Consider the following 27,550-nt stretch of genomic DNA (forward strand, 5'->3'; position numbering starts at 1 on the left):
GGGGCGGTTTTCGGTGATTTTTGGGCATTTTTTGGGCATTTTTTGGGCGTTTGGGGATGGACTTTGGGTTCTTCCTGGTGCTCCTCAGGCCCCAGAGCAACCCCCGACACAGGTCAGGCAGAATTCCCGAAAAAACCCGGAATTCCGGGAATTTTCCACCTTTTCTGCAGGATTTGGGGTGTTAGGAGGCGTTTTCCAGGCGTTTTTTTGCTTTTTTGTGGGGGTTTTTGCATGTTTTTGGGTTCTGCCCAGTGCTCCTCAGGCCCCAGAGCAACCCCCGACACAGGTCAGGCAGAATTCCCAAAAAAAACCCGGAATTCCGGGAATTTTCCCCCTTTTCTGCGGGATTTGGGGTGGTTTGGGGTGTTTATTGAGCGTTTATTGGGCGTTTTTGGGTGTTTTTGGGTATTTAGGAATGGGTTTTGGGTTCTGCCCAATGCTCCTCAGGCCCCAGAGCAACCCCCGACACAGGTCAGGCAGAATTCCCAAAAAAAAATCCGGAATTCCGGGAATTTTCCCCCTTTTCTGCGGGATTTGGGGTGGTTTGGGGCGTTTTTGGGGTGATTTTTTGGCATTTCTCGGGAGGTTTTGGGTGGGTTTTGGGCTGTGCCCGGTGCTCCTCAGGCCCCAGAGCAACCCCCGACACAGGTCAGCCCAAAATTCCCAAAAAAACCCGGAATTCCGGGAATTTTCCGCGTTTTCTGCGGGATTTGGGGCGGTTTTCAGTGATTTTTGGGCATTTTTTGGGCATTTTTTGGGCATTTGGGGATGGACTTTGGGTTCTTCCTGGTGCTGCTGCGGCCCCAGAGCAACCCCCGACACAGGTCAGACGGAATTCCCGGAAAAAACCCGGAATTCCGGGAATTTTCCATGTTTTCTGCGGGATTTGGGGTGGATTGGGATGGTTTGGGGCGTTTATTGAGCGTTTTTGGGCATTTTTGGGTGGGTTTTGGGTCCTGCCGGGTGCTCCTCAGGCCCCAGAGCAACCCCCGACACAGGTCAGGCAGAATTCCCGGAAAAAACCCGGAATTCCAGGAATTTTCCACGTTTTCTGCGGGTTTTGGGGTGGTTTGGGGCGTTTATTGAGCGTTTATTGGGCGTTTTTGGGCATTTGGGGATGGACTTTGGGTTCTTCCTGGTGCTCCTCAGGCCCCAGAGCAACCCCCGACACAGGTCAGGCAGAATTCCCAAAAAAAACCCGGAATTCCGGGAATTTTCCACGTTTTCTGTGGGATTTGGGGCGGTTTTCGGTGATTTTTGGGCATTTTTTGGGCATTTTTGGGCATTTGGGGATGGACTTTGGGTTCTTCCTGGTGCTCCTCAGGCCCCAGAGCAACCCCCGACACAGGTCAGGCAGAATTCCCAGAAAAACCCGGAATTCCAGGAATTTTCCCCGTTTTCTGCAGGATTTGGGGCGGTTTGGGGCGTTTATTGGGCGTTTTTTGGGCATTTTTGGGTATTTTTGGGTGGGTTTTGGGCTGTGCCGGGTGCTGCTGCGCCCCCAGAGCAACCCCCGGCACAGGTCAGGCAGAATTCCCGAAAAAAACCGGAATTACGGGAATTTTCCATGTTTTCTGCGGGATTTGGGGTGGTTTGGGGCATTTATTGAGCGTTTATTGAGCGTTTTTGGGCATTTTTGGGTATTTTTGGGTGGGTTTTGGGTTCTGCCCGGTGCTCCTCAGGCCCCAGAGCAACCCCCGACACAGGTCAGGCAGAATTCCCGAAAAAAAACCCGGAATTCCGGGAATTTTCCACCTTTTCTGCAGGATTTGGGGTCGTTTTGGGCATTTTTCAGGCGTTTTTGGGTGCGTTTTGGAGGTTTTTTGGGTGGTTTTGGTGGTTTTTGGGTTCTGCCGGGTGCTCCTCAGGCCCCAGAGCAACCCCCGACACAGGTCAGGCAGAATTCCCGAAAAAACCCGGAATTCCGGGAATTTTCCATGTTTTCTGCAGGATTTGGGGTGGTTTGGGGCGTTTTTTGGGCATTTATTGGGCGTTTTTGGGCATTTTGGGGTGGGTTTTGGGCTGTGCCGGGTGCTCTTCTGACCCCAGAGCAACCCCCGACACAGGTCAGACAGAATTCCCAAAAAAAACCCGGAATTCCGGGAATTTTCCACCTTTTCTGTGGGATTTGGGGCGGTTTTCGGTGATTTTTGGGCATTTTTTGGGCATTTGGGGATGGACTTCGGGTTCTTCCTGGTGCTCTTCTGGCCCCAGAGCAACCCCCGGCACAGGTCAGGCAGAATTCCCGAAAAAACCCGGAATTCCGGGAATTTTCCACCTTTTCTGCGGGATTTGGGGTGGTTTGGGGCGTTTTTGGGGTGATTTTTTGGCATTTCTTGGGAGGTTTTGGGTGGTTTTTGGGCTGTGCCGGGTGCTGCTGCGGCCCCAGAGCAACCCCCGACACAGGTCAGGCAGAATTCCCAAAAAAACCCGGAATTCCGGGAATTTTCCACCTTTTCTGCGGGATTTGGGGTGGTTTGGGGCATTTTTGGGTGGTTTTGGGGTGATTTTTTTGGTGGTTTTGAGGTGGTTTTTGGGTTCTGCCCGGTGCTCTTCTGACCCCAGAGCAACCCCCGACACAGGTCAGACAGAATTCCCAAAAAAAACCCCGGAATTCCGGGAATTTTCCCCCTTTTCTGCGGGATTTGGGGCGGTTTTCGGTGATTTTTGGGCATTTTTTTGGCATTTTCATGTGGTTCTTTGGGTGGGTTTTGGGCTCTGCCCGGTGCTCCTCAGGCCCCAGAGCAACCCCCGACACAGGTCAGGCGGAATTCCCAAAAAAACCCGGAATTCCGGGAATTTTCCACATTTTCTGCAGGTTTTGGGGTGGTTTGGGGTGTTTTTTGGGCATTTATTGGGCGTTTTTAGGCATTTTTGGGCATTTTGGGGGTGGTTTTTGGACTGTGCCAGGTGCTCCTCAGGCCCCAGAGCAACTCCCGACACAGGTCAGGCGGAATTCCCAAAAAAACCTGGAATTCCGGGAATTTTCCACGTTTTCTGTGGGATTTGGGGTGGTTTTCGTTGATTTTTCGGAATTTTTTGGGCATTTTTGGGCATTTGGGGATGGACTTTGGGTTCTTCCTGGTGCTCCTCAGGCCCCAGAGCAACCCCCGGCACAGGTCAGACAGAATTCCCGAAAAAACCCGGAATTCCGGGAATTTTCCATGTTTTCTGCGGGTTTTGGGGTGTTTTGGGGTGTTTTTTTGGCATTTATTGAGCGTTTTTTGGGCGTTTTGGGGCATTGTTGGGTGGTTTTTGGGCTGTGCCGGGTGCTGCTGCGGCCCCAGAGCAACCCCCGACACAGGTCAGGCGGAATTCCCAAAAAAAAACCGGAATTCCGGGAATTTTCCATGTTTTCTGCGGGATTTGGGGTGCTTTGGGCATTTAATGAGTGTTTATTGGGCGTTTTTGGGCATTTTGGGTGTTTTTGGGTGGGTTTTGGGCTGTGCCAGGTGCTGCTGCGGCCCCCGAGCAACCCCCGACACAGGTCAGGCGGAATTCCCAAAAAAACCCGGAATTCCGGGAATTTTCCGCCTTTTCTGCAGGATTTGGGGTGGTTGGGGGCGTTTATTGAGCGTTTATTGGGAGGTTTTGGGTGGTTTTTGGGCTGTGCCGGGTGCTCCTGCGGCCCCAGAGCAACCCCCGACACAGGTCAGACCAACATTCCCGAAAAAACCCGGAATTCCGGGAATTTTCCACCTTTTCTGCAGAATTTGGGGTGGTTTGGGGCGTTTTTTTGGCGTTTTTGGGTGCGTTTTGGAGGTTTTTTGGGTATTTTTGGGTGGTTTTTGGGTTCTGCCGGGTGCTGCTGCGGCCCCCGAGCAACCCCCGACACAGGTCAGACAGAATTCCCGGAAAAACCCGGAATTCCGGGAATTTTCCACCTTTTCTGCGGGATTTGGGGTGGTTTGGGGCGTTTATTGAGCGTTTTTTGGGCATTTTTGGGCATTTTTGTGTGGGTTTGGGCTCTGCCGGGTGCTGCTGCGGCCCCAGAGCAACCCCCGACACAGGTCAGACAAAAATTCCCGAAAAAACCCGGAATTCCAGGAATTTTCCCCGTTTTCTGCAGGTTTTGGGGTGGTCTGGGGCATTTATTGGGCGTTTTTGGGCATTTTTGGTGGGTTTTTTTGCCCATTTCTTCGTGATTTTTCGCCATTTTTTCGGGATTTTTGGGCGTTTCTGGCCCGGGGAATTCGGGAAGTGCCCGGAAAATTTGGGAATTTTGGTTTTCCCGGCAGTTTCAGCAATCTGGGCATTCAGTGTGTGAAGAAGAAGGAAATCGAAGCCGCCATCGAGAAGAAGCTGCAGCTCGGGATCGACCCCTTCAAAGGTCAGAACCGCCCTTTTCCCGGAATTTCCCGGAATTTTCCCGGAATTTCCCGGAATTTTCCCTGGATTTCCACCTTTCCACCAATTTTCCTGTTTTTTCCATGTTTCTTCTCTTTTTTTCCCTTATATTTTGTGATTCCCCCGTCATTTTTCTGATTTTTGCTGCTTTTTTCTCTGGTTTTTCTCATTTTTTCCCATATTTTCCTTTTTTTCCCTGGTTTTTCCATGGTTTCTCCAAGTTTTTCCTGTTTGTTTGGGGTTTTTTTCTTTTTTCCCCCATTTTCCCCATTTTTCCCCTGTATTTCCTCATTTTTTCCCATTTTTCCAGCAGGATCCCTGCAGATTCCCTTTCCCTGTTTTCTGTCATTCTTCCCTGTTTTTTTCACATTTCTCCCCAGTTTTTCCCCAATTTTTTCAGCTTTTCCCCATTTTTAACCCATTTCCCCCCCCATTTCTCTCCCATTTTCCCCCTTTTTTTAAAATTTTTTGTTTCTCCCATTTCTCCCCATTTTCCCCCATTTTTGCCCCATTTCTCCCAATTTCTCCCAGTTTTTCCCCATTTCTGCCCCATTTTTCCCCATTTCTGCCCCATTTCCCCCATTTCCCCCGTTTCTCCCAGTTTTTCCGATTTTCCCCATTTCTGCCTAATTTCCCCCCGTTTTTCTCCATTTCTCCCAATTTTTCCCCATTTCCCCCCACTTCTGCCCTGTTTTCCCCATTTCTGCCCCATTTTCCCCCATTTCTGCCCTGTTTTCCCCATTTCTGCCCCATTTCTCCCGTTTTTTCCCAGTTTTCCCCGTTTCTGCCCCATTTCTCCCATTTTTTCCCATTTTTCCCCATTCCTGCCCCATTTCTTCCGTTTTTCCCCATTTTCCCCCATTCCTGCCCCGTTTCTCCTGTTTTTTCCCACTTTTTCCCTGTTCCTGCCCCGTCTCTCCCGTTTTTTCCCACTTTTGCCGCTTTTCGCCCCGTTTCCAGCGGGCTCCCTGCGGAACCATCAGGAGGTCGATCTCAACGTGGTCCGGATTTGCTTCCAGGCCTCGTTCCGGGACCGCGCCGGGATCCCCCGGAGCCTCAGCCCGGTGCTGTCCCAGCCCATCTTCGACAAGAGTGAGTCCCAAAATCCCCCAAATTCACCCCAAAAACAGCCCCAAAATATCTGAAAATTATCCCCAAAAACAGCCCCAAAAAACAGCCCCAAAACAGCCCCAAAACAGCCCCAAAACAGCCCCAAAAATCCCCAAAACAGCCCCAAAAATCCCCCCCGGAGCCTCAACCCGGTGCTGTCCCAGCCCATCTTCGACAAGAGTGAGTCCCAAAATCCCCCAAATTCACCCCAAAAACAGCCCCAAAATATCTGAAAATTATCCCAAAAAACAGCCCCAAAACAGCCCCAAAAATCCCCCCCCAGAGCCTCAGCCCGGTGCTGTCCCAGCCCATCTTCGACAAGAGTGAGTCCCAAAATACCCCAAATTCACCCCAAAAACAGCCCCAAAATATCCCAGAAATATCTGAAAATTATCCCAAAAAACAGCCCCAAAACAGCCCCAAAAATCCCCAAAACAGCCCCAAAAATCCCCCCCGGAGCCTCAGCCCGGTGCTGTCCCAGCCCATCTTCGACAAGAGTGAGTCCCAAAATCCCCCAAATTCACCCCAAAAATATCCCAGAAATATCTGAAAATTATCCAAAAAAAACAGCCCCAAAACAGCCCCAAAAATCCCCAAAACAGCCCCAAAAATCCCCCCCGGAGCCTCAGCCCGGTGCTGTCCCAGCCCATCTTCGACAAGAGTGAGTCCCAAAATCCCCCAAATTCACCCCAAAAATAGCCCCGAAATGTCCTGAAAATATCCCAGAAATATCTCAGAATTATCCCAAAAAAAATTCCCGAAACAGGCCAAAAAAAAAAAAAATTCCCCAAAAGTTCTTTAAAAATTCCCCAAAAACTCCCCCCAAAAACTTTTAAAAATAAAAATAATTCCCCCAAAGTTGAAAAAAAATCCCAGAAAATGCCAAAAAAGTCCCTCTTAAAAGAAATTCAGAAAAATGTATGAAGTCCTCCAAAATTTCAAAAAAATACCTAAAAAAATCCCCCCAAAATTCCCCAAAAATTCCCCCCCCAAAATTATAATCAATCAAAAGAATTCCCCAAAAAATTACCCCAAAAATAAAAAATTTTGAAGAAAAAAAAAAATCCCCCAAAAATTTGAAAAAAATTTTTTAAATCCCCCCAAAATCCCCAAAAATTCCTTCAAAAATTCTCCCAAAATATAAAATAAAAAACCCCCAAAATTTTCCCCCAAAATAAAAAAGAATTCCAGATTTTTCTTTAAAAATCCCCCAAAAATTCGAAAAAAATCCAAAAAAATCCCCCAAAAATCCCCGAAACCCCCCAAAAATTCCCAAAAAAATTCCCAAAACTTTCCCAAAAATTCCCCCAAAAATTCTCCCCAAAAAAATCCCCCCAAAATTTTCCCCCAAAATAAAAAAGAATTCCAGATAAAAAAAAAAATCCCCAAAAATTTGGAAAAAATCAAAAAAAATCCCCCAAAAATTCCCAAAACACCCCAAAAATTCCCCAAAAATTTCCCAAATAATTCCCCCAGAAATTCTCACAAAAATTTAAAAATTCCCCCCAAATATTTTTCCCCCAAAATAAAAAAGAATTCCAGTTTTTTTTTTTTTTAATCCCGGAAAATTCGGAAAAAAATCCAAAAAAATCCCCCAAAAATTCCCAAAACACCCCAAAAATTCCCCAAAAATTTCCCAAATAATTCCCCCAAAAATTCTCCCAAAAATTAAAAAAATTCCCCCAAATATTTTTCCCCAAAATAAAAAAGAATTCCAGATTTTTTTTTTTTAAATCCCGGAAAATTCAGAAAAAAATCCAAAAAAATCCCCAAAAATTCCCAAAAAACCCCTAAAAATTCAAAAAAAAAATCCCAAAAAATTCCCAAAAAATTCCCAAAAAAATCCCGAAGAATTCCCAACATTCCCAAAATCCTCGAAATTCCCGAAATTCCCGAAATCCCGCAGAGTCGACGACGACGTCGGAGCTGCGGATCTGCCGCATGAACAAGGAGAGCGGCCCCTGCACGGGCGGGGAGGAGCTCTACCTGCTCTGCGACAAGGTGCAGAAAGGTGCGCACGGCTGGCATGGATCGGGTCACACCTGGGAACAGCTGGGGCAGCTGGGCACACACCTGAGTACACCTGGGCACACCTGGGAACACCTGGGCACACCTGGCACGGCTGGGCACACATGGGAACACATGAGAACACATGGAAACACACCTGGGCACGGCTAGGAACACCTGGGCACACCTGGGCACACACCTGGGCACACCTGGGCACACCTGGGCATGGCTGGGAACACACCTGGGTACACCTGGGAACACACCTGGACATGGCTGGCACGGCTGGGAACACACCTGGGCACACCTGGGCATTGCTGGGCACACCTGGGCACACACCTGGGCACAGCTGGGCACAGCTGGGAACAGCTGGGCACACCTGGGCACACCTGGGCACACCTGGAGGCAGCTGGGAACACACCTGGGCACACTCGGGGCAGCTGTTGCACATCTGGGATCACACCTCGGACACCTGGGATATACCTGGGAACACCTGGGAACATCTGGGAACACCTGGGAACACACCTGGACACAGCTGAGCACACAGCTGGGTACACCTGGGCATGGCTGTGATCACACCTGGGCATGCCTGGGAACAGCTGGGAACACACCTGGGTACACTTTGGCACACACCTGGGCACACCTGGGCACAGCTGGGCACACACCTGGCACACACCTGGGAACACCTGGGAACACCTAGGAACACCTGGGCACACACCTGGGCACAGCTGGGGCAGCTGGGCACACACCTGGGCACAGCTGGGTACACCTGGGCATGGCTGGGATAACACCTGGACATGGCTGGGATCACACCTGGGAACACCTGGGCACACCTGGGCACACCTGGGCACAGCTGGGGCAGCTGGGTACATCTGGCACACACCTGGGCACACACCTGGGCACACACCTGGGCACGGCTCGGATCACACCTGGGCATGGTTGGGAACACACCTGGGCACACCTGGGACACCTGGGCACACACCTGGGCACACCTGGGTACACCTGGGTACACCTGGGTACAGCTGGGCATGGCTGGGAACACACCTGGGCACACCTGGAAGCAGCTGGGGACACCTGGGCACACCTGGAGGCAGCTGGGGCAGCTGGGAACACTCCTGGGCACAGCTGTGATCACACCTGGGCACGGCTGGGCACACCTGGGCACACCTAGGAACACCTGGGCATGGCTGGGAACAGCTGGGAACACACCTGGGCATGGCTGGGCACACCTGGGCACACCTAGGAACACCTGGGCATGGCTGGGAACAGCTGGGAACACACCTGGGCATGGCTGGGCACACCTGGGCACACCTGGGAACACACCTGGGCATGGCTGGGATCACACCTGGGAACACACCTGGGTACACATTGGCACACCTGGGCACACCTGGGATAACACCTGGGCACACCTGGGCACGGCTGGGAACACACCTGGGCACACTCAGGGCAGCTGTTGCACATCTGGGATCACACCTGGGACACCTGGGATATACCTGGGAACACCTGGGAACATCTGGGAACACATGGGAACACACCTGGACACAGCTGGCACGGCTGGGAACACACCTGGGCACACCTGGCACACACCTGGGATCACACCTGGGCACAGCTGGGCATGGCACGGATCACACCTGAGAACACCTGGGCACACACCTGAGTACACCTGGGCACACCTGGGCACACCTGGGAACACACCTGGGCATGGCTGGGCACACACCTGGAGGCAGCTGAGCACACAGCTGGGTACACCTGGGCATGGCTGGTATCACACCTGGACACACACCTGGGCATACATGGGAGCACAGCTGCATTCCCAAATCCCGCATTCCCAAATCCCTCATTCTTATGGAATTCCTGGTCTTTTTTTCATTCCAAAATCCCACATCCCACATTCCCAAATCCCACATTCCCATGGAATTAATTCCCGTTTTTCCAGAGGACATCGCGGTGGTGTTCCGGCGGCACCCCTGGGAGGCGCGGGCGGCTTTCTCCCATATCCCACATCCCAAATCCCAAATCCCACATCCCAAATCCCACATTCTGAGGGAATTCCCGCTGTTTTTCCAATCCCAAATCCCACAGAATTCCTGTTTTTTCCAGAGGACATCGCGGTGGTGTTCCGCCGGGACCCGTGGGAAGCGCGGGCGGATTTCTCCCACATTCCCAAATCCCAAATCCCACATTCCCATGGAATTCTGGCTGTTTTTCCAATCCCAAATCCCAAATCCCACAGAATTCCCGTTTTTTCCAGAGGACATCGCGGTGGTGTTCCGCCGGGCCCCGTGGGAGGCGCGGGCGGATTTCTCCCATATCCCACATCCCAAATCCCAAATCCCATATCTGACATTCCCATAACTGATCCCAAATCCCGAATTCCCACAGAATTCCCGTTTTTTCCAGAGGACATCGCTGTGATTTTCTGGTGGAAGTCGCGGGTGGATTTCTCCCATATCCCACATCCCATATTCCACATTCCCATATCCCAAATTCCTGAATTCCCACAGAATTCCCGTTTTTTCCAGAGGACATCGCGGTGATTTTCCGCCGGGCGCCCTGGGAGGCGCGGGCGGATTTCTCCCATATCCCAAATCCCACATTCCACATTCCCAAATCCCACATTCCCAAATCCCACATTCCCATGGAATTCCCGTTTTTTTCCAGAGGACATCGTGATGATTTTCTGGCAGGAGCCGTGGGCGGATTTCTCACATATCCCAAATCCCAAATCCCAAATCCCACATTCCCAAACCCCACATTCCCACATTCCCATGGAATTAATTCCCGTTTTTTCCAGAGGACATCGCTGTGGTGTTCCGCCGGCCCCCCTGGGAGGCGCGGGCGGATTTCTCCCATATCCCACATCCCAAATCCCACATTCCCAACTCCCAAATCCCACAGAATTCCCGTTTTTTCCAGAGGACATTGCGGTGGTGTTCCGCCGGGCGCCGTGGGAGGCGCGGGCGGATTTCTCCCACATTCCCAAATCCCAATTCCCACATTCCCATGGAATTCATTCCCGTTTTTTTCCAGAGGACATCGCTGTGATTTTCCGCCGGGCCCCCTGGGAGGCGCGGGCGGATTTCTCTCATATCCCACATCCCAAATCCCATTTCCCATATCTGACATTCCCATAATTGATCCCAAATCCCGAATTCCCACAGAATTCCCATTTTTTTTCCAGAGGACATCGCGGTGGTGTTCCGCCGGGCCCCGTGGGAGGCGCGGGCGGATTTCTCCATCCCAAATCCCACATCCCAAATCCCACATCCCAAATCTCCAATCCCACATCCCACATCCCATATCCCATATCCCACATTCTCCCAAATCCGACATTCCCAAATCCCGCATTCCCAGGGAATTCCGGCTGTTTTCCAGAGGACATCACAGTGATTTTCTGGCAGGAGCCGCGGGCGGATTTCTCCCACATCCCAAATCCCAAATCCCATTTCCCATATCTGACATTCCCATAACTGATCCCAAATCCCAAATTCCGAGGGAATTCCCATTTTTTTTCCAGAGGACATCGCGGTGGTGTTCCGGCGGCACCCCTGGGAGGCGCGGGCGGATTTCTCCCACATTCCCACGGAATTCCCGCTGTTTTCACATTCCCAAATCCCACAGAATTCCCGTTTTTTCCAGAGGACATCGCGGTGGTGTTCCCACATTCCCATGGAATTAATTCCCGTTTTTTCCAGAGGACATCGCGGTGGTGTTCCGCCGGCACCCCTGGGAGGCGCGGGCGGATTTCTCCCATATCCCAAATCCCACATCCCAAATCCCAAATTCCCAATCTGACATTCCCATAATTGATCCCAAATCCCAAATCCCACATTCCCACAGAATTCCCATTTTTTTCCAGAGGACATCGTGGTGGTTTTCTGGTGGAAGTCACGGGTGGATTTCTCCCATATCCCATATCCCAAATCCCAAATCCCAAATCCCATATCTGACATTCCCATAATTGATCCCAAATCCCAAATTCCCATGGAATTAATTCCCGTTTTTCACAGAGGACATCGCGGTGATTTTCCGCCGGGCCCCCTGGGAGGCGCGGGCGGATTTCTCGCACATCCCACATCCCAAATCCCAAATCCCAAATCCCAAATCCCAAATCCCAAATCCCACATCCCATTCCATACCTGATCCTATATCCCAAATCCCACATTCCCGTGGAATTCCGGCTGTTTTCACATTCCCAAATCCCACATTCCCATGGAATTCCGGCTGTTTTCCAGAGGACATCGCAGTGGTTTTCTGGTGGGAGTCACAGGCGGATTTCTCCCACATCCCACATCCCACAGAATTCCCGTTTTTTCCAGAGGACATCGCGGTGATTTTCCGCCGGGCCCCCTGGGAGCCGCGGGCGGATTTCTCCCATATCCCACATCCCAAATCCCACATTCCCATGGAATTCCCATGGAATTAATTCCCATTTTTTTTCCAGAGGACATCGCGGTGATTTTCCGCCGGCACCCCTGGGAGGCGCGGGCGGATTTCTCCATCCCAAATCCCAAATCCCAAATCCCAAATCCCACATTCCCATGGAATTAATTCCCGTTTTTTCCAGAGGACATCGCGGTGGTGTTCCGCCGGGCCCCGTGGGAGGTGCGGGCGGATTTCTCCCAAATCCCACATTCCCATGGAATTAATTCCCGTTTTTTCCAGAGGACATCGCGGTGGTGTTCCGCCGGGCCCCCTGGGAGGCGCGGGCAGATTTCTCCCATATCCCAAATCCCAAATCCCAAATCCGACATTCCCAAATCCCAAATCCCACATTCCCATGGAATTAATTCCCGTTTTTCCAGAGGACATTGCGGTGGTGTTCCGCCGGGCCCCGTGGGAGGCGCGGGCGGATTTCTCCCAAATCCCACATCCCAAATTCCCACAGAATTCCCGTTTTTTCCAGAGGACATCGCGGTGGTGTTCCCACATTCCCATGGAATTAATTCCCGTTTTTTCCAGAGGACATCGCGGTGATTTTCCGCCGGGCCCCGTGGGAGGCGCGGGCGGATTTCTCCCACATTCCCATGGAATTCCCATGGAATTCCCATTTTTTTCCAGAGGACATCGCGGTGGTGTTCCGCCGGGCCCCCTGGGAGGCGCGGGCGGATTTCTCGCACATTCCCACATCCCAAATCCCACAGAATTCCCGTTTTTTCCAGAGGACATCGCGGTGGTGTTCCGCCGGGCCCCGTGGGAGGCGCGGGCGGATTTCTCACATATCCCACATCCCACATCCCACATCCCAAATCCCAAATCCCACATCCCACATCCCAAATCCCAAATCCCAGATTCCCAAATCCTGCATTCCCAAATCCTGCATTCCCGCATTCCCAGGGTATTCCCACTTTTTTCCAGAGGACATCACAGTGATTTTCTGGCAGGAGCCGCGGGCGGATTTCTCCCATATCCCACATTCCCAATTCCCGAATTCCCATACCTGATCCCACATTCCCAAATCCCAAATTCCCGCATTCCCATGGAATTCCTGATCTTTTTGTATTCCCAAATTCCCGCATTCCCATGGAATTCCCGCTGTTTTCGCATTCCTGAATCCCGCATTCCTAGGGAATTCCTGCTGTTTTTGCATTCCCAAATTCCTGCATTCCCATGGAATTCCTGGTCTTTTTCCATTCCCAAATTCCCAAATTCCCGTGTTATTCCCGTTTTTTCCAGAGGACATCGCGGTGGTGTTCCGCCGGGCCCCGTGGGAGGCGCGGGCGGATTTCTCCATCCCAAATCCCACAGAATTCCCACAGAATTCCCGTTTTTTCCAGAGGACATCGCGGTGGTGTTCCGGCGGCCCCCCTGGGAGGCGCGGGCGGATTTCTCCCACATTCCCATGGAATTCCCATGGAATTAATTCCCGTTTTTTCCAGAGGACATCGCGGTGGTGTTCCGCCGGCCCCCCTGGGAGGCGCGGGCGGATTTCTCCCACATTCCCATGGAATTCATTCCCGTTTTTTCCAGAGGACATCGCGGTGGTGTTCCCACATTCCCATGGAATTAATTCCCGTTTTTTCCAGAGGACATCGCTGTGATTTTCCGCCGGGCCCCCTGGGAGGCGTGGGCGGATTTCTCACATATCCCACATTCCCAAATCCCACAGAATTCCCGTTTTTTCCAGAGGACATCGCGGTGGTGTTCCCACATTCCCATGGAATTCCCATTTTTTTTCCAGAGGACATCGCGGTGGTGTTCCGCCGGCACCCCTGGGAGGCGCGGGCGGATTTCTCCCATATCCCAAATCCCAAATCCCAAATTCCAAATCCCAAATCCCAAATCCCACATCCCAAATCCTGGAATCCCACAGAATTCCCGTTTTTCCAGAGGACATCGCGGTGGTGTTCCCACATTCCCACAGAATTCCCGTTTTTCCAGAGGACATCGCGGTGGTGTTCCCAAATCCCACAGAATTCCCGTTTTTTCCAGAGGACATCGCGGTGGTGTTCCGCCGGCCCCCGTGGGAGGCGCGGGCGGATTTCTCCCACATTCCCATGGAATTAATTCCCGTTTTTTCCAGAGGACATCGCGGTGATTTTCCGCCGGCCCCCGTGGGAGGCGCGGGCGGATTTCTCCCACATTCCCATGGAATTAATTCCCGTTTTTTCCAGAGGACATCGCGGTGGTGTTCCGCCGGCCCCCGTGGGAGGCGCGGGCGGATTTCTCGCAGGCCGACGTTCACCGCCAGGTCGCCATCGTGCTGCGGACGCCGCCCTACGCCCACCTGGAGCTGCAGGAACCGGTGCAGGTGGAGGTGTTCCTGCAGCGCCTGACGGACAGCCAGCGCAGCCAGGCCTTCCGCTTCACCTACCTGCCCCCGGACACCGGTAACCAGCTAACTCACCCGTTAACTAACTAACTAACCCGTTAACTAACTAACTAACTAACCGGGTAACAGCGGGCGGGGCAGCGGGAGGTGTTCCTGCAGCGCCTGACGGACAGCCAGCGCAGCCAGGCCTTCCGCTTCACCTACCTGCCCCCCGACACCGGTAACCAGCTAACTAACCCATTAACTAACTAACTAACTAACCGGGTAACAGCGGGCTGGGCAGCGGGAGGTGTTCCTGCAGCGGCTGACGGACAGCCAGCGCAGCCAGGCCTTCCGCTTCACCTACCTGCCCCAGGACACCGGTAACCAGCTAACTAACCCGTTAACTAACTAACTAACTAACCGGGTAACAGCGGGCTGGGCAGCGGGAGGTGTTCCTGCAGCGCCTGACGGACAGCCAGCGCAGCCAGGCCTTCCGCTTCACCTACCTGCCCCAGGACACCGGTAACCAGCTAACTAACCCGTTAACTAACTAACTAACTAACCGGGTAACAGCGGGCTGGGCAGCGGGAGGTGTTCCTGCAGCGCCTGACGGACAGCCAGCGCAGCCAGGCCTTCCGCTTCACCTACCTGCCCCGGGACACCGGTAACCAGCTAACTAACCCATTAACTAACTAACTAACCCATTAACTAACTAACTAACTAACCGGGTAACAGCGGGCGGGGCAGCGGGAGGTGTTCCTGCAGCGCCTGACGGACAGCCAGCGCAGCCAGGCCTTCCGCTTCACCTACCTGCCCCGGGACACCGGTAACCAGCTAACTAACCCATTAACTAACTAACTAACCCATTAACTAACTAACTAACCGGGTAACAGCGGGCTGGGCAGCGGGAGGTGTTCCTGCAGCGCCTGACGGACAGCCAGCGCAGCCAGGCCTTCCGCTTCACCTACCTGCCCCGGGACACCGGTAACCAGCTAACTAACCCGTTACCTAACTAACTAACTAACCGGGTAACAGCGGGCTGGGCAGCGGGAGGTGTTCCTGCAGCGCCTGACGGACAGCCAGCGCAGCCAGGCCTTCCGCTTCACCTACCTGCCCCGCGACACCGGTAACCAGCTAACTAACCCGTTAACTAACTAACTAACTAACCGGGTAACAGCGGGCGGGGCAGCGGGAGGTGTTCCTGCAGCGCCTGACGGACAGCCAGCGCAGCCAGGCCTTCCGCTTCACCTACCTGCCCCGGGACACCGGTAACCAGCTAACTAACCCGTTAACTAACTAACTAACCCATTAACTAACTAACTAACTAACCGGGTAACAGCGGGCTGGGCAGCGGGAGGTGTTCCTGCAGCGCCTGACGGACAGCCAGCGCAGCCAGGCCTTCCGCTTCACCTACCTGCCCCGGGACACCGGTAACTAACCAGTTAACTAGTTACCTAACTAACTAACTAACCGGGTAACAGCGGGCTGGGCAGCGGGAGGTGTTCCTGCAGCGCCTGACGGACAGCCAGCGCAGCCAGGCCTTCCGCTTCACCTACCTGCCCCAGGACACCGGTAACCAGCTAACTAACCCGTTAACTAACTAACTAACTAACCGGGTAACAGCGGGCTGGGCAGCGGGAGGTGTTCCTGCAGCGCCTGACGGACAGCCAGCGCAGCCAGGCCTTCCGCTTCACCTACCTGCCCCGGGACACCGGTAACTAACCAGTTAACTAGTTAACTAACTAACTAACTAACCGGGTAACAGCGGGCTGGGCAGCGGGAGGTGTTCCTGCAGCGCCTGACGGACAGCTAACTAACTAACTAACTAACTAACTAACTAACTAACTAACTAACCAGGATAACTGCATGAGGCCTTCCGCTTCACCTACCTGCCCCAGGACACCGGTAACTAACCAGTTAACTAACCAGTTAACTAACTAACTAACCAACCGGGTTAACTAACCGGGTTAACTAACTAACTAACCAACCGGGTTAACTAACCGGGTTAACTAACTAACTAACTAACTAACTAACTCACTAACCAACCGAACAGCCGGTGCAGGTGGAGCTGTTCCTGCAGCGCCTCACGGACAGCGACATAACTGACTAACCGGGTTAACTAACCAGGATAACCAGGATAACTAACCAGGAAAACTGACTGGGATAACTAACTAACTAACCGGGATAACTAACTAACCAGGATAACTATCTAACCAGGATAACTAACTAACTAACAGGGATAACTAACCGGGATAACTAACTAACCGGGATAACAGGATGGGGCACTGGGAACAGCCGGTGCAGGTACTGATAACCGGGATAACTAACTAACCGGGATAACCAACTAACCAGGATAACTAACTAACCGGGATAGCTAACTAACCGGGATAACCAACTAACCAGGATAACCAACTAACCAGGATAACCAACTAACCGGGATAACTAACTAACCGGGATAACCAACTAACCAGGATAACCAACTAACCGGGATAACCAACTAACCGGGATAACTAACTAACCGGGATAACTAACTAACTGGGATACCTGACTGGGATAACTAACTGACTGGGATAACTAATAACCGGGACAACTAACCAGCATAACCAACTGGGATAACTAACCAGGATAACTGACTAACCGGGATAACTAACTGCGATAGCTAACCGGGATAACTAACTGGGATAACTAACCAGGATAAGCAACGGGGATAACTAACCAGGATAACTAACCGGGATAACTAACAGGGATAACTAACCGGGATAACTAACCAGGATAACTAACCCGGATAACCAACAGGGATAACTAACAGCCATAACTAACCAGGATAGCTAACTGGGATAACCAACTGGGATAACTAACCGTGATCACTAACCGGGATAACTAACCGGGATAACTAACTAACTGGCATAACTAACCGGGATAACCAACCGGGATAACTAACGAGGATAAATAATCGGGATAACTAACCGGGATAACTAACCAGGACAACTAACCGGGATAACTAACCAGGATAACTAACCAGGACAACTAACCGGGATAACTAACCAGGATAACTCCCGGTGTAATTAATTACCTCCCGCTGTAATTAATTAACTCCCGCTGTAATTAATTAATTAATTCCCGGTGTAATTAATTAATTAACCCCCGCTGTAATTAACCCCACAGACAGTTACCGGGTGCAGGTGAAGCGCAAACGGGGAATGCCCGAACTGCTCGAGGGGCTCTCGGCAACTGGTGCGGACTGGGAGGGACTGGTTTATACTGGGGGGAACTGGGAGGGACTGGGACAAACTGGAACAAACTGGGAGGGACTGGGAGGGACTGGGAGGGACTGGGAGGGGTTAAAGGGGGACTGGGAGGGACTGGGAGGGACTGGGATTAACTGGGAGGGACTGGGAGGGACTGGGAGGGACTGGGAGGGACTGGGACAGACTGGGAGGGAACTGGGAGGGACTGGGTTATACTGGGAGGGACTGGGAGGGACTGGGGGGAACTGGGAGGGATTTTGGGAAAATTTGGGATGAATTTGGGAGGATTTGAGGGGATTTGGGGGGAATTTGGGGGAATTTTGGAGATATTTTGGGGGGATTTTTGGGAAATTTTTGGGGGGATTTTAGGGATATTTTTGGGGGCATTTTTGGGAAATTTGGGGATATTTTTTGGGAATATTTAGGGGATTTTGGTGGGGTTTTGGGAAATTTGGGGAATTTTTGGGGGAGATTTTGGGGGAATTTGGGGATATTTTGGGGGGATTTTGAGGGTGATTTTGGGGAATTTGGGGATATTTTTGGGGGGTTTTTGGGGATATTTTGAGGGGGATTTTGGGGGAATTTGGGGATATTTTTGGAGGGTTTTTTGGGGGTATTTTGGGGGAATTTGGGGATATTTTTGGTAATTTGGGAATATTTTTGGGGGGGTTTGAGGGGGATTTTGGGAATTTTGGGGATATTTTTTGGGGGTTTTTGGGGGATTTTTGGTGGGATTTGGAGGGAGATTTTGGGGGAATTTGGGGATATTTTTGGGGGTATTTTGGGGATTTTTTGGGGGATATTTTTGGGGGATATTTTTGGGGGTATTTCGGGGATATTTTTGGGGGAACTTGGGGATATTTTTGGGGGGTTTTTGGGGGGGATTTTGAGGGGGATTTTGGGGGAATTTGGGGAATTTTTGGGGGAATTTGGGGATATTTTTGGGGTCTTTTGGGGGGGATTTTGGGGTAATTTGGAGATATTTTTGGGGGGGATTTTGAGGGGGATTTTGGGAAATTTGGGATATTTTTGTGGGGATTTTTGTGGGGATTTGGGGATATTTTTGGGGGTATTTTGGGGATATTTTTGGAGGTATTTTGGGGGATTTTTTTGGGGTATTTTGGGGAAATTTGGGGATATTTTTGGGGAATTTGGGGAAATTTTGGGGGTATTTTTGGGGTATTTTGGGGGAACTTGGGGATCATTTTGGGCGATTTTGAGGGGGATTTTTGGGGGAATTTGGGGATTTTTTGCGGGATTTTTGGGGGCATTTTGGGGAATTTGGGGATAGATTTGGGGGATTTTGAAGGGGATTTTAGGGGAATTTGGGGATATTTTGGGGGTATTTTGTGGCTATTTTGGGGGTATTTTTGGGGATATTTTGGGGATATTTTTGTGGGTATTTTGGGGGTATTTTGGGAGTATTTTGGGGTTATTTTGGGGGTCCCGGTGCCGTGACCCCCCCCCCGGTGCCCCCAGACCCGTTCGGGATCGAGGCCAAGCGCAGGAAGAAGCCCCCGGGGTACCTGGAGCACTTCGTCCCCCTGGGCCCCCCAGGTGCGACCCCAAATCCCAAATTTACCCCCCAAAATCCCAAATTTACCCCCCCAAAATCCCAAATTTACCCCCCAAAATCCCAAATTTCCTCTCCAAATCCCAATCTCCCATTAATCCCCAATTCCCCCCCAAAAAAAACCCAATTTGTCCTCTAAAAATCCCATTTTCCCCCCAAAATAATACAAATTTTCTCCCTTAAAATCCAAATTTCCCCCTAAATCCCAATTCCCTCCCCACAAATTCCCATTTTCCTCCCAAATTCCCGATTTCCCTCCAAAAATCCCGGAGTTTTTCCTCCCAAATCCCCAATTTCTCCCCAGAATTCCCAATTCCCCTCCCCAATCCCATTTTATTTCTTAAAAAATTCCCATTTTCTCCCCTAAAATCCCCATTCCTCCCCCCCAAAATTCCCAATTCCCTGCAAGATCCCAATTTTCCCCCCAAAATCCCATTTTATTTCCCAAAAATTTCCCCCCCCAAAATTCCCATTTCCCCCCCAAATTCCCATTTCTCCACAAATTCCCGATTTTCCTCCCCGAATCCCATTTTTCCCATTAAAAATTCCCAATTTTCCCCCACAAATCCAATTTTTCCTTCCCAAAATCCCCAATTCCCCCCCAAAATTCCCAATTTTCCCCCCTAAAATTCCCATTTTCTCCCCCAAAATCCCCAATTTCCCCCAAAAATCCCATTTTTCCCCCCCAAAATTCCCATTTTCTCCCCCCAAAATCCTCAATTTCCCCCCAAAATTCCCATTTTTCTCCCCCAAAATTCCCATTTCCCCCCCCAAATTCCCATTTTCCCCTCCCAAAATTCCCATTTTTCCCCCAAAACTCCCATTTCTCCCCCAAAATTCCCATTTCCCCCCCAAAATCCCCAATTTTCCCCCAAAATCCCATTTTTCCCTTCCAAAATTCCCAATTTTCCCCCACAAATCCAATTCTTCCCTTCCAAAATCCCCAATTCCCCCCCAAAATTCCCAATTTTCCCCCACAAATCCAATTTTCCCCCCCAAATTCCCATTTTTCCCCCCCAAAATTCCCATTTTCCCCCCCAAAATTCCCATTTTCCCCCTAAGTTCCCGATTTTCCTCCCCAAATCCCATTTTATTTCCCAAAAATTTTCCATTTCCCCCCCCAAATTCCCATTTTCTCCCCAAAATTCCCATTTTCTCCCCCGAAATTCCCGATTTTCCCCCCAAAATTCCCATTTTCCCGATTTCCCGCAGACGGCGCCTTCCCGGCCGATCCGGAGCCTCTGGATCCCCTTCCCCAACTCTTCGCCCCCTTCGGGGTGTCCCGGGCGGAATTCCCGAAATTCCCGGAATTCCCGGAATTCCCGGAATTCCCGGAGTTCCCCAAGTTCCCGGAATTCCCGGAGCTGCCGAAATTCCCGGAATTCCCGGAATTCCCGCTGGGCCCGGAGCTGCTCCTGGCCGAGCCCCCCCCGGCCGGGGACCCCCCCCCCATTTCCAGCCTCTTGGGGTCCCACCTCTTCCCGGGGGGGGAGGGCTGAGCCTTCCCAAAATTCCCAAAATTCCCAAAAATACTCCCAAAATCCTCCCAAAATCATCCCAAAATCCCCCTCAGAATCCCCCTTGGAATCCCCAAAAAATCTCCCCAAAATTCCCAAAAATCCGCCTCCAGATCCTCCCCAAATCCCCCTCGGAATCCCCAAAAATCTTCCCAAAATCCCCCCAAAATTCCCAAAAACTCCCCTCAAAATCCCCCCCAAAATTCCCAAAAATCCTTCCAAAATCATCCCAAAATCATCCTAAAATCCCCCTCGGAATCCTCCTCGGAATTCCCAAAAATCCTCCCAAAATCATCCCAAAATTCCCAAAAATCCTCCCCAAATCCCCCTCAGAATCCTCCTCATGATCCCCAAAAATCCGCCCAAAATCCCCCCAAAATCGCCCCAAAAATTCCCAAAAATTCCCCTCCCAATCCTCCCCAAATCTCCCTCAGAATTCCCCTCGGAATTCCCAAAAATCCTCCCAAAATCATCCCAAAATTCCCAAAAATCCTCCCCAAATCATCCCCAAATCCTCCTCAGAATCCCCCTCGGAATTCCCAAAAATTCTCCCAAAATAATCCCAAAATTCCCAAAAATCCCCCTCCAGATCCTCCCCAAATCCCCCTCGGAATCCCCATTGGAATTCCCAAAAATCCTCCCAAAATCATCCCAAAATCATCCCCCAAATTCCCAAAAATCCCCCTCCAGATCCTCCCCAAATCCCCCTCGGAATCCCCAAAAATCTTCCCAAAATCCCCCCAAAATTCCCAAAAACTCCCCTCAAAATCCCCCCCAAAATTCCCAAAAATCCTTCCAAAATCATCCCAAAATCATCCTAAAATCCCCCTCGGAATCCTCCTCGGAATTCCCAAAAATCCTCCCAAAATCATCCCAAAATTCCCAAAAATCCTCCCCAAATCCCCCTCAGAATCCTCCTCATGATCCCCAAAAATCCGCCCAAAATCCCCCCAAAATCGCCCCAAAAATTCCCAAAAATTCCCCTCCCAATCCTCCCCAAATCTCCCTCAGAATTCCCCTCGGAATTCCCAAAAATCCTCCCAAAATCATCCCAAAATTCCCAAAAATCCTCCCCAAATCATCCCCAAATCCTCCTCAGAATCCCCCTCGGAATTCCCAAAAATTCTCCCAAAATAATCCCAAAATTCCCAAAAATCCCCCTCCAGATCCTCCCCAAATCCCCCTCGGAATCCCCATTGGAATTCCCAAAAATCCTCCCAAAATCATCCCAAAATCATCCCCCAAATTCCCAAAAATCCCCCTCCAAATCCTCCCCAAATCCCCCTCGGAATCCCCATTGCAATTCCCAAAAATTCTCCCAAAATCCCCCCAAAATTCCCAAAAATCCACACGAAATCCTTCCAAAATCCTTCCAAAATCTCTCAAAATCCCCCCAAAATCCCAAAAATCCCCACCAGATCCTTCCAAAATCCCCCTGGAAATCCTCCTTGGAATTCCCAAAAATCCTCCCAAAATCCCCTCGAAATCCTCCCAAAATTCCCAAAAATCCACATGATATCCTTCCAAAATTCCCGAAAATCCACACGAAATCCTTCCAAAATTCCCCAAAATCCACATGAAATCCTTCCAAAATTCCCAAAAATCCCCACAAGATCCTTCCAATATTCCCAAAAATCCCTCTCCAAATCCTCCCAAAATCACCCCCAAATTCCCAAAAAATCCTCCCAAAAATCCTCCCAAAATCCCCCTCAAAATTCCCAAAAAATCCTCCCAAAATCCTCCCAAAATTCCCAAAAATCCGCACGAAATCCTTCCAAAAACCCCCAAAATTCCCAAAATTCTTCAGGATTTTGTGTGGAATAAAATAATGGATGAACAGCCACGAGTGGGTTTGGAACTGGGACCAGTATGGAACTGGAACTGGGACCAGTTTGGGGCTGGAACTGGGACCAGTTTGGGGCTGGAACTGGGACCAGTATGGAACTGGGACTGGGACCAGTTTGGGACAGGAACTGGGACCAGTATGGAACTGGAACTGGGACCAGTTTGGGGCTGGAACTGGGACCAGTTTGGAACTGGAACTGGGACCAGTTTGGAACTGGAACTGGGACCAGTATGGAACTGGGACCAGTTTGGGGCTGGGACTGGGACCAGTATGGAACTGGAACTGGGACCAGTATGGAACTGGAACTGGGACCAGTTTGGGGCTGGAACTGGGACCAGTTTGGGGCCGGAACTGGGACCAGTTTGGGGCTGGAACTGGGACCAGTTTGGGGCTGGAACTGGGACCAGTATGGAACTGGAACTGGGACCAGTCTGGGGCTGGAACTGGGACCAGTATGGAACTGGAACTGGGACCAGTATGGAACTGGAACTGGGACCAGTTTGGGGCTGGAACTGGGACCAGTATGGAACTGGAACTGGGACCAGTATGGAACTGGAACTGGGACCAGTTTGGGGCTGGAACTGGGACCAGTTTGGGGCTGGGACTGGGACCAGTATGGAACTGGAACTGGGACCAGTTTGGGGCCGGAACTGGGACCAGTCTGGGGCTGGAACTGGGACCAGTTTGGGGCTGGAACTGGGACCAGTATGGAACTGGAACTGGGACCAGTCTGGGGCTGGAACTGGGACCAGTTTGGGGCTGGAACTGGGACCAGTTTGGAACTGGAACTGGGACCAGTATGGAACTGGAACTGGGACCAGTTTGGGGCTGGGACTGGGACCAGTTTGGGGCTGGAACTGGGACCAGTATGGAACTGGAACTGGGACCAGTTTGGGGCTGGAACTGGGACCAGTATGGAACTGGAACTGGGACCAGTTTGGGGCTGGAACTGGGACCAGTATGGAACTGGGACTGGGACCAGTTTGGGGCTGGAACTGGGACCAGTATGGAACTGGAACTGGGACCAGTATGGGGCTGGAACTGGGACCAGTATGGGGCTGGAACTGGGACCAGTTTGGGGCTGGAACTGGGACCAGTTTGGAACTGGAACTGGGACCAGTTTGGGGCTGGAACTGGGACCAGTTTGGGGCTGGAACTGGGACCAGTTTGGGGCTGGAACTGGGACCAGTGTGGAACTGGAACTGGGACCAGTATGGAACTGGAACTGGGACCAGTATGGAACTGGAACTGGGACCAGTATGGAACTGGAACTGGGACCAGTATGGAACTGGAACTGGGACCAGTTTGGGGCTGGAACTGGGACCAGTTTGGGGCTGGAACTGGGACCAGTTTGGGGCTGGAACTGGGACCAGTTTGGAACTGGAACTGGGACCAGTATGGAACTGGAACTGGGACCAGTCTGGGGCTGGAACTGGGACCAGTATGGAACTGGAACTGGGACCAGTATGGAACTGGAACTGGGACCAGTATGGAACTGGAACTGGGACCAGTATGGAACTGGAACTGGGACCAGTCTGGGGCTGGAACTGGGACCAGTTTGGAACTGGAACTGGGACCAGTATGGAACTGGAACTGGGACCAGTTTGGGGCTGGAACTGGGACCAGTTTGGGGCTGGAACTGGGACCAGTATGGAACTGGAACTGGGACCAGTATGGAACTGGAACTGGGACCAGTTTGGGGCTGGAACTGGGACCAGTTTGGAACTGGAACTGGGACCAGTATGGAACTGGAACTGGGACCAGTTTGGGGCTGGAACTGGGACCAGTTTGGGGCTGGAACTGGGACCAGTTTGGGGCTGGAACTGGGACCAGTTTGGGGCTGGAACTGGGACCAGTTTGGGGCTGGAACTGGGACCAGTATGGAACTGGAACTGGGACCAGTATGGGGCTGGAACTGGGACCAGTTTGGGGCTGGAACTGGGACCAGTATGGAACTGGAACTGGGACCAGTTTGGGGCTGGGACTGGGACCAGTTTGGAACTGGAACTGGGACCAGTTTGGGGCTGGAACTGGGACCAGTTTGGGGCTGGAAGTGGGACCAGTTTGGGGCTGGAACTGGGACCAGTATGGAACTGGAACTGGGACCAGTTTGGGGCTGGAAGTGGGACCAGTTTGGGGCTGGAACTGGGACCAGTATGGAACTGGGACTGGGACCAGTATGGAACTGGAACTGGGACCAGTATGGAACTGGAACTGGGACCAGTTTGGGGCTGGAACTGGGACCAGTTTGGGGCTGGAACTGGGACCAGTTTGGGGCTGGAACTGGGACCAGTTTGGGGCTGGAACTGGGACCAGTTTGGGGCTGGAACTGGGACCAGTTTGGGACTGGGACTGGGACCAGTATGGAACTGGAACTGGGACCAGTATGGAACTGGAACTGGGACCAGTTTGGGGTTGGAACTGGGACCAGTTTGGGGCTGGAACTGGGACCAGTTTGGGGCTGGAACTGGGACCAGTTTGGGGCTGGGACTGGGACCAGTATGGAACTGGAACTGGGACCAGTATGGAACTGGAACTGGGACCAGTCTGGGGCTGGAACTGGGACCAGTTTGGGGCTGGGACTGGGACCAGTATGGAACTGGAACTGGGACCAGTTTGGGGCTGGGACTGGGACCAGTATGGAACTGGAACTGGGACCAGTATGGAACTGGAACTGGGACCAGTTTGGGGCTGGAACTGGGACCAGTATGGAACTGGAACTGGGACCAGTATGGAACTGGAACTGGGACCAGTTTGGAACTGGAACTGGGACCAGTTTGGGGCTGGAACTGGGACCAGTTTGGGGCTGGAACTGGGACCAGTTTGGGGCTGGAACTGGGACCAGTATGGAACTGGAACTGGGACCAGTATGGAACTGGAACTGGGACCAGTTTGGGGCTGGAACTGGGACCAGTATGGAACTGGAACTGGGACCAGTTTGGGGCTGGGACTGGGACCAGTATGGAACTGGAACTGGGACCAGTATGGAACTGGAACTGGGACCAGTTTGGGGCTGGAACTGGGACCAGTTTGGGGCTGGAACTGGGACCAGTCTGGAACTGGAACTGGGACCAGTTTGGGGCTGGAACTGGGACCAGTTTGGGGCTGAGACTGGGACCAGTTTGGAACTGGAACTGGGACCAGTATGGAACTGGAACTGGGACCAGTTTGGAACTGGAACTGGGACCAGTCTGGGGCTGGAACTGGGACCAGTTTGGGGCTGGAACTGGGACCAGTATGGAACTGGAACTGGGACCAGTTTGGGGCTGGAACTGGGACCAGTTTGGGGCTGGAACTGGGACCAGTTTGGAACTGGAACTGGGACCAGTCTGGGGCTGGAACTGGGACCAGTTTGGGGCTGGAACTGGGACCAGTTTGGGGCTGGAACTGGGACCAGTTTGGGGCTGGAACTGGGACCAGTATGGAACTGGAACTGGGACCAGTTTGGGGCTGGAACTGGGACCAGTATGGAACTGGAACTGGGACCAGTATGGAACTGGAACTGGGACCAGTATGGAACTGGAACTGGGACCAGTTTGGGGCTGGAACTGGGACCAGTTTGGGGCTGGAACTGGGACCAGTATGGAACTGGAACTGGGACCAGTTTGGGGCTGGAACTGGGACCAGTTTGGGGCTGGAACTGGGACCAGTATGGAACTGGAACTGGGACCAGTTTGGGGCTGGGACTGGGACCAGTTTGGGGCTGGAACTGGGACCAGTTTGGGGCTGGAACTGGGACCAGTATGGAACTGGAACTGGGACCAGTATGGAACTGGAACTGGGACCAGTTTGGGGCTGGAACTGGGACCAGTTTGGGGCTGGAACTGGGACCAGTATGGAACTGGAACTGGGACCAGTTTGGGGCTGGAACTGGGACCAGTTTGGGGCTGGAACTGGGACCAGTATGGAACTGGAACTGGGACCAGTTTGGGGCTGGAACTGGGACCAGTATGGGGCTGGAACTGGGACCAGTATGGAACTGGAACTGGGACCAGTTTGGGGCTGGAACTGGGACCAGTATGGAACTGGAACTGGGACCAGTTTGGGGCTGGAACTGGGACCAGTATGGAACTGGAACTGGGACCAGTTTGGGGCTGGAACTGGGACCAGTTTGGGGCTGGAACTGGGACCAGTTTGGGGCTGGAACTGGGACCAGTTTGGGGCTGGAACTGGGACCAGTATGGAACTGGAACTGGGACCAGTATGGAACTGGAACTGGGACCAGTTTGGGGCTGGAACTGGGACCAGTTTGGGGCTGGTACTGGGACCAGTTTGGAACTGGAACTGGGACCAGTCTGGAACTGGAACTGGGACCAGTTTGGGGCTGGAACTGGGACCAGTCTGGGGCTGGAACTGGGACCAGTTTGGGGCTGGTACTGGGACCAGTTTGGAACTGGAACTGGGACCAGTCTGGAACTGGAACTGGGACCAGTTTGGGGCTGGAACTGGGACCAGTCTGGGGCTGGAACTGGGACCAGTTTGGGGCTGGAACTGGGACCAGTATGGGGCTGGAACTGGGACCAGTTTGGGGCTGGGACTGGGACCAGTCTGGGGCTGGAACTGGGACCAGTTTGGAACTGGAACTGGGACCAGTATGGGGCTGGAACTGGGACCAGTATGGAACTGGAACTGGGACCAGTATGGAACTGGAACTGGGACCAGTTTGGAACTGGAACTGGGACCAGTTTGGGGCCGGGACTGGGACCAGTATGGAACTGGAACTGGGACCAGTATGGAACTGGAACTGGGACCAGTTTGGGGCTGGAACTGGGACCAGTATGGAACTGGAACTGGGACCAGTTTGGGGCTGGAACTGGGACCAGTATGGAACTGGAACTGGGACCAGTATGGAACTGGAACTGGGACCAGTTTGGGGCTGGAACTGGGACCAGTTTGTCCCAGTATCAAACTGGGAACAGAACCCGGAAGAGGAACCGCTCAGGCCCCGCCCCCTCACCAAACCACGCCCCCAGCGGCTGAAGCCCCGCCCCAGCCTCGTTCTGACACCAAGCCACGCCCCCTTATTCAGCCCCGCCTCAAGCCCCGCCCCAGCCTCGTTCTGACAGTAAGCCACGCCCCAGCGGCTCAAAGCCCCGCCCCAGCCTCGTTCTGACACCAAGCCACGCCTTTTCCCCCTTTCAGCCCCTGCAC

The 27,550-nt window shown here is 52.3% G+C and overlaps 1 protein-coding gene across 2 annotated transcripts in view; it reads left to right on the forward strand.

Moving 5' to 3' along the window:
• Positions 1-22,392, forward strand: part of RELB (RELB proto-oncogene, NF-kB subunit) — a 31,049-nt gene extending 8,657 nt beyond the window's left edge. The window contains exons 5-12 of one of the 2 annotated variants that reach the window (XM_072920926.1): positions 4,239-4,330; positions 5,308-5,439; positions 7,364-7,468; positions 14,076-14,218; positions 15,127-15,199; positions 17,381-17,449; positions 18,943-19,020; positions 20,249-22,392. In XM_072920926.1, coding sequence (XP_072777027.1) covers positions 4,239-4,330; positions 5,308-5,439; positions 7,364-7,468; positions 14,076-14,218; positions 15,127-15,199; positions 17,381-17,449; positions 18,943-19,020; positions 20,249-20,535 — 979 coding nt within the window. In that variant the 3' untranslated portion in view covers positions 20,536-22,392. Of the gene's footprint in view, positions 1-4,238; positions 4,331-5,307; positions 5,440-7,363; positions 7,469-14,075; positions 14,292-15,126; positions 15,200-17,380; positions 17,450-18,942; positions 19,021-20,248 lie in introns of both variants that reach the window. The other variant, XM_072920925.1, reaches the window with a different exon arrangement.
• The last annotated feature ends 5,158 nt before the right edge of the window (positions 22,393-27,550 follow it).

The sequence above is a fragment of the Taeniopygia guttata genome, chromosome 34 (genome assembly GCF_048771995.1).
Source record: "Taeniopygia guttata chromosome 34, bTaeGut7.mat, whole genome shotgun sequence".
NCBI lineage: Eukaryota > Metazoa > Chordata > Aves > Passeriformes > Estrildidae > Taeniopygia > Taeniopygia guttata.